Source organism: Gopherus evgoodei, chromosome 2 (assembly GCF_007399415.2).
Source record: "Gopherus evgoodei ecotype Sinaloan lineage chromosome 2, rGopEvg1_v1.p, whole genome shotgun sequence".
NCBI lineage: Eukaryota > Metazoa > Chordata > Testudines > Testudinidae > Gopherus > Gopherus evgoodei.
In genome coordinates, this window is record NC_044323.1 from 2,879,009 (window position 1) to 2,889,711 (window position 10,703).

The 10,703-nt window shown below is 46.9% G+C and overlaps 1 protein-coding gene across 1 annotated transcript; it reads left to right on the forward strand.

The window, feature by feature from the left end:
* Window positions 1–298: 298 nt before the first annotated feature.
* LOC115647275 (cathelicidin-related peptide Oh-Cath-like) lies at window positions 299–5,300 on the forward strand. The gene is made up of 4 exons (XM_030554177.1): window positions 299–514; window positions 3,072–3,179; window positions 4,079–4,162; window positions 5,229–5,300. Exons 1-4 carry the CDS (start codon window positions 335–337, stop codon window positions 5,298–5,300), a joined length of 444 nt encoding a protein of 147 aa, XP_030410037.1. The 5' UTR covers window positions 299–334.
* The last annotated feature ends 5,403 nt before the right edge of the window (window positions 5,301–10,703 follow it).

Consider the following 10,703-nt stretch of genomic DNA (forward strand, 5'->3'; position numbering starts at 1 on the left):
CCAACAGAATTAAGACGTAGCTCAGCCTTTCCCAACGCAGAGGCCGGCTCTAGATGCCCCCTATCCACCACCAGAGCTTGTTTTGAAATTGGTGCACATGATTTCAGCAAATCCTCCTTTTCCTCTGACTGAGCTCCTCCCTGTTCCTGCCCTGGAGGCTGGCCAATGGATACGTCCTGCAGATGGATGGGGAAAAGCTACCCGTTAAGGGAGGACCGAAGCAGGTAGCCAATGAGGCACTAGCCCACATGGAGGAGGCAGTGTATAAAAGGGCTTCCCCCAGGAAGAGACTGGGCTGCCCACCCAGCTCTCACTGAATGCCACAGGGCACAGGATGGAGACCTGCCTGAAAGTCCTGCTGCTCGTCGGGGTGGTCACAGCAGCCCTCACACCACCATCATCCCCTCTGCCAAGCCACGAGGATGCGGTTTTAGCTGCAGTTCAGATCTACAACCAAGAGCCAGGCACAACACTGGCCTATCGGCTCCTGGAAGCTGAGCCGCAGCCAGATTGGGTAAGTGACCTGGGGAATCGCTTTGTGGCCTGTGTATATACGATGCCGCTTGAGCTCGTGGAGCAGGTCAATGGAAATCGCTGCCTCTGATGCTAGACTCCTGTACCTACAGTCTGGTATTTGCAGCCTCGTCATTATCCAGGGCTGATTTCTGGTGGTGCCATGAAAGACAGTTTCTGTTCACAATCCAAGTAGGCAGAGGATGGGGAAGGGGAACAACAGGGAATTTATCGACAAGCCAGCTGGAGTCACTGAAAGCAGCGTGGCCAAAATTGATTATAAAGAGGGAGTGAAATATGTGCAGGGACGGGTAGCAGCCAGACAGCGATTTCCCTGTATGACCACACAGCAGTTTCCTGGTCCCATTGCAGAGGAAGGGCCTGACACCAGCAGTTCATTCAGATTCAGCAGGCAGAGAAGGTTTCCATTTGAATTATACTCTGGGCAATTCAGGGCAGGGACCATCTTAATCTGTATTTGTACAGCACCTGGCCCAAAGGGGGTGACCAGCCACTAGTGTTCAAAGAGAATGAGTCTGCCCTGAAAAAATCATGGGATTGGCTTACAGGTCTTGAATTTTCTTAAAGTAATACTTTTGTTTTCTTTTGTTTTTCCTGTCTGAATTCTGAGCCTTTACAAATTAATACTGATTGATCATTGAAGACTTGGATTTCTGAAGCTTTAAAAAGGCTTCAGAGGAGAAATTCTTTGAATTCAGTGCCCTCTCTGGGCCTCGTTGCGCAGAGAATTCCAATTTAGCAGCATGTACAAGACAGATTTAATTTAAAGACATTTGATAGTCCATTATTTATTAAGTGGTAACAAAGTGCTGGACACTGTTCTTCCCGGAGGGACCTAATTGAGATAATATTTATATCCTAGTAGCATTAGAGGTTCAAGCCAAGACCACAGCCCTCTTGTGCTAAGTGCTGTACAAATACATAGCAAGAGACAGTTCCTGCCTAGAACTTTACAATCTAAATAGATAAGACAAAGGGTGGAGAAAGGACATATTATTATCAGCATTTTAGAGGGGGAAACTGAGACACAGAGCAATACCTGGCAATCAAAATAAGCATACACTATCCTATCTTCTAATGTATGTAATTTCTCATTAATGCCCTGTTTACTGACACCTATGCTGACTGGAAAAGTTGCCTGAGTTACTGTTTATGTTCAGTTCAAGCTTATGTTCCTTTTTACCTGCTCTGAAACGTGAGTGTGCCCCAAATTGGCATCCCCTTGCTCAGCAGAGCTGCTCCCTCTGCGTATGCAATCAGAGCTGTTGGCCAAGAGCTTTGAAAGCGACAAGTGATTTCAGGTGCCCAACTTGAAACACTATTTAAGGGTCTGATTTCCAGAACATGCTGAGCACCTGCCCTCTGAGCATCAGGCCCCATTCAGGATCTCAAATAGGGTGCTCAGTTACGAGGCACATAAATTCACCAGCCACGCTCTAAAATCCTGGCCCATGGCTAACAGAAATGCTCTCTCCTTTGTACTCCAGCTGGCTCTGCAGAGTGGGAGGTGGATTCTGTTCCTTCTCTTGCACCATCAACAGCAGGTTGTTTACTGCGTTCCCACGCTGAGGCAGGAGAAGGAAAAGCAGGGCCTGAGCTTCAGAGCAAAGTTCGGTTTGCAGGACTGACAGCTAGGGAAATGACCATTGTTTAATGACAGGCTTGTTCTCCTCTGGTCGCAGCGAGGTCAGTGGAAGTTGAGGGCACTCAGCCCCACACAGGAGTGCTCAGGAGTGGTACCCGATCAGGCCCAAAAGGAGGAAACTTTGGGGCCCGATCCTGCAAACATTGGCACATGCAAGTAACTTCTGCAAGACAGGAACCTACATATGGAAATTGCAGTGAGGCAATAAGCCCTGGAATCCCAGGACCTCACTTGGACCATGTCATTTCTCACCAGAATCGTACTTTCAGGAATTAGAGCACATAGAAAATCCAGTCATCAGTGTTTGTGTAAGAGAAAGGCAGGAGATGGGGGAAGAATTGGAAGATTCCAATGATTTGTTCTGAACCTATTGATGGAGAGACATGAGCCAGACCTGCATCTGGTGCACATCGGCTTCACTTGCGACAATGGAGCTGCACCAGATCTAGCCTGTGGCATATAAAGTTGCCTTCCTGCATTAACGTTTGAACTGCATTTGAAATACGTAAGGCCCTAGACAGCAGCTGAGAATGATTATCAATAACTTATGACGTCAGTAGACTAGAGGAACGGTTCTAAAACTGCGGGGCGGCCTTGCAAGGGAGACGTGGGGATGTGTCAAGGGAGGCAGGAGCTGGCTGCTTTTTTGGAAGAGCTTTGGCTGTTAGCCCTGGCGGATAGGGCTTGAGAAGGGATAAAGGGAACAGATGGAGTCCTGCCACTCTGGGGCTGACAGCCAGAGCCCCGCCTCCCCGGGGCAGTCACCATCAGATTCCTGCCGCCGGGCAATACCGTAATACAAGATTAATAGAATTACAAGGCCAAAGTGGAGCCTGGTGCCTTGTTGCTCACAGTGAAAGTTTGTTTTGTTCTTTCATTGAATTCTTCTTAGGACGTGTCTTCAAAAACTATCCAGTCGCTGACCTTCACTGTGAAAGAGACAGTGTGCCTGGTATCAGAGAAACGTGACCCCAACCAGTGTGAATTCAAAGAAGACGGGGTAAGGATCACCTGCTGCAGGGAGACACCTCCCTCTGCACCTTAAGTTGACCAATAGCATCTGTCAGGTCCCAAAGCCTCACAGAAAATGTGTGTTTCCGGCAGAGACATAAAGGAAGGAATGGGGCCAGGGGCCAGGGCCCTTTCCGCAATAGCCTGTTTACTGATCCTTACATCAATTCACAAACAACAACCATCCATTCATCCAACCCCTAATTATAGGACTGGATAGTTTTTAATCTCTGGTTTGCTGTTGTCAGTGGGGGCACTATTCTACCGGGAAACCCTCACTGAAGGCACAAGGAGAAGGGAATGCAGCTTGTGTAAAATCTTATCAGTGATACACTAGCATTTTGATGTCCTTGATGAGATCAGGGCCCCATGGTGTCAGGTGCTGCACAAACACAAACAGTCCCTGTCCCGCCCCAAAGTGTTCACAATCTAAATAGACCAGACCGAGAAAGGCTGGCCAGGGGGGAGTGCTCTTATCCCCGGGTCACCAGTGGGTGACGTGACTCGCTCAAGGTCAAATACCAGGACAGTGGCAGAGAGAATTCAACCCAGGTCTCCTGAATGGCCCCTCTCACGCAGCTGGAGTACACAAGGAATCGCACAGTGAATGCTTGCAAAGTAAAGAACTATTCAATATGAGCAAAGGCTACTTAGAATGAAAGCTTCTCAGAGCAGGGACCATCTTTCTGATCTGTGTTTGTACAGCTCCTCGCACAATGGGGTCCTGATCCAATGTGATGTCCAAACCAGGCTGGAGGCTGAGCCTCCCAACCTCCTGCTGAACTTGTGACCAACCCACATCGGGAAGCAGGTCTCCACAGGCGAGTGGCCTGAGCGGTAGCGCTCCCGGACAGTAAGATGCTGAGGTCTCTTTTCTCTCCCTTGCAGCTGGTCAAAGACTGCTCTGGATTCTTCTCCACTGAACAGGACCCCCCTTCCATCATTATCAAATGTGAGGAGGCGTCTGAGAAGGTGAGTGGCCTAGACGGCCTCCTCTCTGCTCACGGCTGGGCTGACGCAGGGTTAGGGGTTTCCCTCTCTGAGATCCTGGCCAGGTATTTCACACTGACCAAGTGTCCCCAGAACAAGTGTCCAGCTCATCTGCTGGCAGCGAGTTGGCAAAGGCCTCCTGCCCCACGAGCCTGGAGGTGGAACCTACAGCTGCCAGCAGAACCGCAGGGAGCAAATTCTAATCTCACTGGGATACGTAAGAAACCTAAAGCTCCATATAGTGCCTGGGAGCGAGGCAAGGGCAGGGGAGCTGGGGAGGCTCCTTACCACCTGGCTTCATCTGGCAGTGATATTTACATACATTGTACATGCAGACACTGAATGGCCCCTTGTCCCACACTCCAGATAAAAGGCCCCAGCATGGCCCCTCCTTCTTATCCTAGAACGGGGACCTGCCCAAGGTGGGCGTAAGGGTTACAGACAGCAAAGGGGGAGGGGATAATGGCCGAGTTTATAATCCTGTGCCTTCAATGGCATGGCCCTTGCACCCTGTCCCTGCAGCAGGCAAGCTCCTGCCCCTCCCTCAGAGTCACTGAACAATGTCACCCTCTGTCAAAGAGCCCTCACTCTCTTACACTCTCTTACACTTACAGGGGTTACACTCACCCCTGAGGGCTACTCCTCTCCCCCACTAGCCACCTAGGCCCACAGTGACACTGGTCGGATGCCCTGTGCTGCTCCACAGAGGCCATGTGCTCCTGGGGAGAGGGCACTGGATTGGGACTCAGGAGACCTGGGCTCTACTTCCTGCTCTGCTACTGACCAGCCGTGTGACCCCAGGCACGTCACACTGTCACCCCCTCACCCTTTACCCCTCTGTCTATCTAGATTGTAAGCCCCTTGGGACAGAGACTGTCTCCCGCTGTGCATGTGTACAGCGATTACCACAGCCCTGATCAAAGTTGGGGCCTCTAATCATTGCTAATAACTAATGAAACACAAGAGAGAACAAAGTAACAGCCCTGGACCTGCAGGAGACGGGTTCAGTCTGAGTGGAGAGTCTGACCCTTACCTCTTTTCTTTCTAGCCTAAAGTCGTCACACGCTGGGGAAGTTGGGGGAGAAGCATTGTTAGAGGTTTATTTGGTATCATTGGCTAAGAACATCCAAAGAGAGAGGAGATGAAAGTGAACCGATGCTGCCAGATCCAGCTGTGGCTCCGTTTCTCCTCCACTGGAAGCACCATCGGAAGCAAGGCTTAAAACAATCTGAACAGCTTCAGAGTATCTGCTTCTATCCGCTGCTTAGCAGCTGTTGCAGTGCTGCTCCACAGGGCTCCTCTGCATAATAAATTGGCATTCTGCAAACCTATACTGTTGTCCTCTTTCTCCATATTGTGGGAGGAGATAGGGACATGAACTGGAGTGAGTCACCTGATTGTGCTACTGGCCAATGAACACCCTCGACTAGGAGTCACACGCCATCCTCATTAAAGAGACCCTATGCCCAGGGCTGTCCGGAGGGAGGGGAGCAAGTGGGGCAATTTGCCCCAGGCACTGGGCCCCACAGGGGCCCTGTCATAGTATAATTCCCAAATCTGGACCTTAGCGTCCAAAATATGGGTACTAGCATGAATTCCCCTAAGCTTAATTACCAGCTTAGATCTGATAGGCTGCCACCAATCAGGACTTAAGTAGAGCGCCTGATAGACTCTGGTGTCCCCAAACCCTTCCCTGGGGATCCCCAAGACCCAGATTCCTTGAGTCTCACAACAAAGGGAAATAAACCATTCCCTTCCCCCTCTTTACCTCCTCCCAGATTTTTCCCACCCTGGGTACCCTGGGAGATCACCGTAATTCAAATCCTTGAATCACCACTCCCCCCTCCCTTCTTCCCTGGAGAGAGATACACAGACAAATGCCGAGAGCAGGTTTTTCTTCCCTCTTTTCCCAGAGGCAATACAGCTTCAAGTTCCGTGAATCTAACACAAAGAGGAAATTTACCTTTCCCTCCCTGCTCTTTTTCCCTTCCCCCCACCAATTCCCTGGTGAGTGCAGACTCCCTTCCTTCGAGCCTTAACTAGGAGAAAAAAAACCAGACAGGTCTTAAAGCAAAGCTTTTAATAAAAAAAGGAAGCAAAAAGTAAAAGGTTTATCTCTGCAATTTAGATGGTAAACAGTTACAGGGTCTTTTAGCTTATAGAAAATGGATAAACAGCCTTATCCAGAAAAGATACAATTTAAACTATTTCCAGCAGACTACACAGTTGCAAATACAGAAAAACAATGTAAAAGCCTATTGTCTTTCTACCGTTGTACTTACAAATTGGAAACAGAACATTACGGAGCCTGGAGATTCTTGAGGTCCCTCTCAGAGCCCAGAGAGAGAACAGCCCAAGAACGAAGGACCCACCCTCAAACTTCCCTCCACCCGGATTTGAAAAAGTCTTGTTCCCTGATTGGTCCTCTGGTCAGATGTCGTTTGTTAACCCTTTCCAGGTGAAAGAGACATTAACCCTTAGCTATCTGTTTATGACAGGCCCCCATGAAAATATAGTATTCTATAGTATTGCAACTTTTTTTTTTATGGAAGGTGCCCCCAAAATTGCTTTTCCCCAAGGCCCCTGAATCCTCTGGGCAGCCCTGCCAACGCCTCCCCTGTTGCTACAGAGATCCAGACAGTAAGGGTCAACTTGTTAAAAGTGACTAGCTACTGTGGGTGCCCAACACATGATGTCCTCAAAGGGGCCTGGTTTTCAGAAAATGCTGAGCAGCTTCCTTCTGAAAATGTGGCCCCTTCAAAGCCTCTCTAAGTTTTGAGGCACCCAAAATCAATGGTCACTTTGGAAAATTTAGTACTCACGGCATGTAATGCTTTAGAAACTGGAATTTGCATTCATCCACCACAAGATGGCAAAAAATTGGCAGTGAGGGCCCTAAAGGCATGGGTTTAAATAGCACATGCAAGCCCTGGATATAGTCACTGAGGATCTTAAATGGGTTAACAGTCACATCCATCGTGGATTCATTCCCTCAGCCTCCCTGATTTACTGCAGGTTCCAGCCAGAAAGTGGGTAACACCCTCTGTCCTACTGGTTTTATGACCCAGGTAGCCCCATAACCCCCAAAGAAATCACTCCCTGCTGGTTCAGTACACTCCAGCAAGGAGGGACTGACAATATCCTGTGTTAAAGGCTTGATGGTGCTCAGGTCCCTTTGCAGACTCCCTGCCATGGGGGGAATTTTTCCCTAAAAAACAAGATGGGGCTGCTCCAAGGTTTCTCTCAACCAGGCACACCCGTAGAGAGTTCAGATTCCCAGCATAGCTTTCAGCATGGTGTTGATAATAGACTCATAGACTCTAGGACTGGAAGGGACCTCGAGAGGTCATCGTGTCCAGTCCCCTGCCCTCATGGCAGGACCAAATACTGTCTAGACCATCCCTAATAGACATTTATCTAACCTACTCTTAAATATCTCCAGCGATGGAGATTCCACAACTTCCCTAGGCAATCTGTTCCAGTGTTTAACTACCCTGACAGTTAGGAACTTTTTCCTAATGTCCAACCTAAATCTCCCTTGCTGCAGTTTAAGCCCATTGCTTCTTGTTCTATCATTGGAGGCTAAGCTGAACAAGTTTTCTCCCTCCTCCTGATGACACCCTTTTAGATATCTGAAAACTGCTATCATGTCCCCTCTCAGTCTTCTCTTTTCCAAACTAAACAAACCCAATTCCTTCAGCCTTCCTTCATAGGTCATGTTCTCAAGACCTTTAATCATTCTTGTTGCTCTTCTCTGGACCCTCTCCAATTTCTCCACATCTTTCTTGAAATGCGGTGCCCAGAACTGGACACAACACTCCAGTTGAGGCCTAACCAGCGCAGAGTAAAGCGGAAGAATGACTTCTCGTGTCTTGTTTACAACACACCTGTTAATGCATCCCAGAATCATGTTTGCTTTTTTTGCAACAGTATCACACTGTTGACTCATATTAAGCTTGTGGTCCACTATGACCCCTAGATCTCTTTCTGCCATATTCCTTCCTAGACAGTCTCTTCCCATTCTGTATGTGTGAAACTGATTGTTCCTTCCTAAGTGGAGCACTTTGCATTTATCTTTATTGAACTTCATCCTGTTTACCTCAGACCATTTCTCCAACTTGTCCAGATCATTTTGAATTTTGACCCTGTCCTCCAAAGCAGTTGCAATCCCTCCCAGTTTGGTATCGTCCGCAAACTTAATAAGCGTACTTTCTATGCCAACATCTAAATCGTTGATGAAGATATTGAACAGAACCGGTCCCAAAACAGACCCCTGCGGAACCCCACTTGTTATATCTTTCCAGCAGGATTGGGAGCCATTAACAACTACTCTCTGAGTACGGTTACCCAGCCAGTTATGCACCCACCTTATAGTAGCCCCATCTAAATTGTACTTTCCTAGCTTATCTATAAGAATATCATGCGAGACCGTATCAAATGCCTTACTAAAGTCTAGGTATATCACATCCACCGCTTCTCCCTTATCCACAAGGCTTGTTAACCTATCAAAGAAAGCTATCAGATTAGTCTGACACGATTTGTTCTTTACAAATCCATGCTGGCTATTCCTTATCACCTTACCACCTTCCAAGTGTTTGCAGATGATTTCTTTGATTACCTGCTCCATTATCTTCCCTGGCACAGAAGTTAAACTAACTGGTCTGTAATTTCCTGGGTTGTTTTTATTTCCCTTTTTATAGATGGGCACTATATTTGCCCCCTTCCAGTCTTCTGGAATCTCCCCCGTCTCCCATGATTTCCCAAAGATAATAGCTAGAGGCTCAGATACCTCTTCCATTAACTCCTTGAGTATTCTAGGATGCATTTCATCAGGCCCTGGTGACTTGCAGGCATCTAACTTTTCTAAGTGATTTTTTACTTGCTCTTTCCTTATTTTCTCTTCTAAACCTACCCTCTTCCCGTAAGCATTCACTATACTAGACATTCCTTCAGACTTCTCAGTGAAGCCCGAAACAAAGAAGTCATTAAGCATCTCTGCCATTTCCAAGTCTCCCGTTACTGTTACCCCCTCCTCACTGAGCAGTGGGCCTACCCTGTCCTTAGTCTTCCTCTTGCTTCTAATGTATTGATAAAAAGTCTTCTTGTTTCCCTTTATTCCCATAGCTAGTTTGAGTTCATTTTGTGCCTTTGCTTGTCTAATCTTGCCTCTGCATTCCTGTGTTATTTGCCTATATTCATCCTTCGTGATCTGACCTAGTTTCCATTTTTTATATGACGCTTTTTTATTTTGTAGGTCACGCAAGATCTCAAGGGTAAGCCAAGGTGGTCTTTTGCCACATTTTCTATCTTTCCTAACCATCGGAATAACTTGCTTTTGGGCCCTTAATAGCGTCCCTTTGAAAAACTGCCAACTTTCCTCAGTTGTTTTTCCCCTCAGTCTTAATTCCCATGGGACCTTGCCTATCAGCTCTCTGAGCTTACCAAAATCCGCCTTCCTGAAATCCATTGTCTCTATTCTGCTGTAATGAAAATAATGAAAGAGGATTCCACAGCTCCCTTCCCACCTTCCTGTACACCAACCCACAGGGACAAAATCCCAAAGCAGGGTCATTAAAGGTACAAATTCCATCAGACTGAAAACCCTCCAGCTCTTTGGTGTGACAACAAACCTGATTCTGCCGCCTTTATGCTCTAACCTTAAAAATCTATCAGCTGAAGTCATCAATGATATGAAGTCTCAAGAGAGGCAAAATGGCTGCATCAGGCACTCTTTAGTGACCTGAATATTATAAAGTCGAAACATGGACAAATTGCTGAGGATGAGTAGAAAACAACAACCCAAGAACATAGGAAAAAAACAGGAATGCCTCTAGTATCTCTCTTTAACAAAGGGAACAAAGAGGACCTGCGGAATTACAGACAGTCAGCCTAACTTCCATACCTGGAAAGTTACTCAAACAGATCATTAAACAATCCCTGTGTAAGTGCCTAGGATATAACAGCATGATGAGTAGTAGACAAAATGGCTTGTCAAGAAGAAATCATGCCAAATCAACTTCATTCCTTTCTTTGTCAGGTTACTGGCCCAGTGGATAGGGTGAAGCAGGAGATGTGCTGTATCTTGATTTTAGTAAAGCTTTTGACACAGACCCACATGACATTTGCATAAGCAAATGAGAGAAATGTGGTGAAGATGAAATACTACAACATGGGTGCAACACCAGTTGAAAAAACATACTTAAAAAGTAGCTATGAATGTTCACAGTCAAACTGGGAGGGTGCATTTAATGGTGTCCTCCATGGTCTGTCCTGGGTCCATTACTATTCCATATTTTCATTAATGAGGTGGATAATGGACTGGAGAGTATGTTTAAGAAATTTGCAGAGGACACCAAGCTGAGAGGAGTTGCAAGTACTTTGCAGGACAGGATTAAAATTCAAAATCACCTTGGAGAACTTTTCTGAGATCAACAAAATAATACTCGGTAAAGACAAGTGCAAAGTTCTACACCAAGGAAGGAAAAACCAAATGCACAAATACGAAATGGGAAATGACTGGCTA

Coding starts and splice junctions, on each gene's coding strand:
- LOC115647275 (XM_030554177.1), top strand. CDS start 335: ATGGAGACCTGCCTGAAAGTCCTGCTGCTCGTCGGGGTGGTCACAGCA. Junction 515..3,071: donor CTGAGCCGCAGCCAGATTGG/GTAAGTGACCTG, acceptor AATTCTTCTTAG/GACGTGTCTTCAAAAACTAT. Junction 3,180..4,078: donor GTGAATTCAAAGAAGACGGG/GTAAGGATCACC, acceptor TCTCCCTTGCAG/CTGGTCAAAGACTGCTCTGG.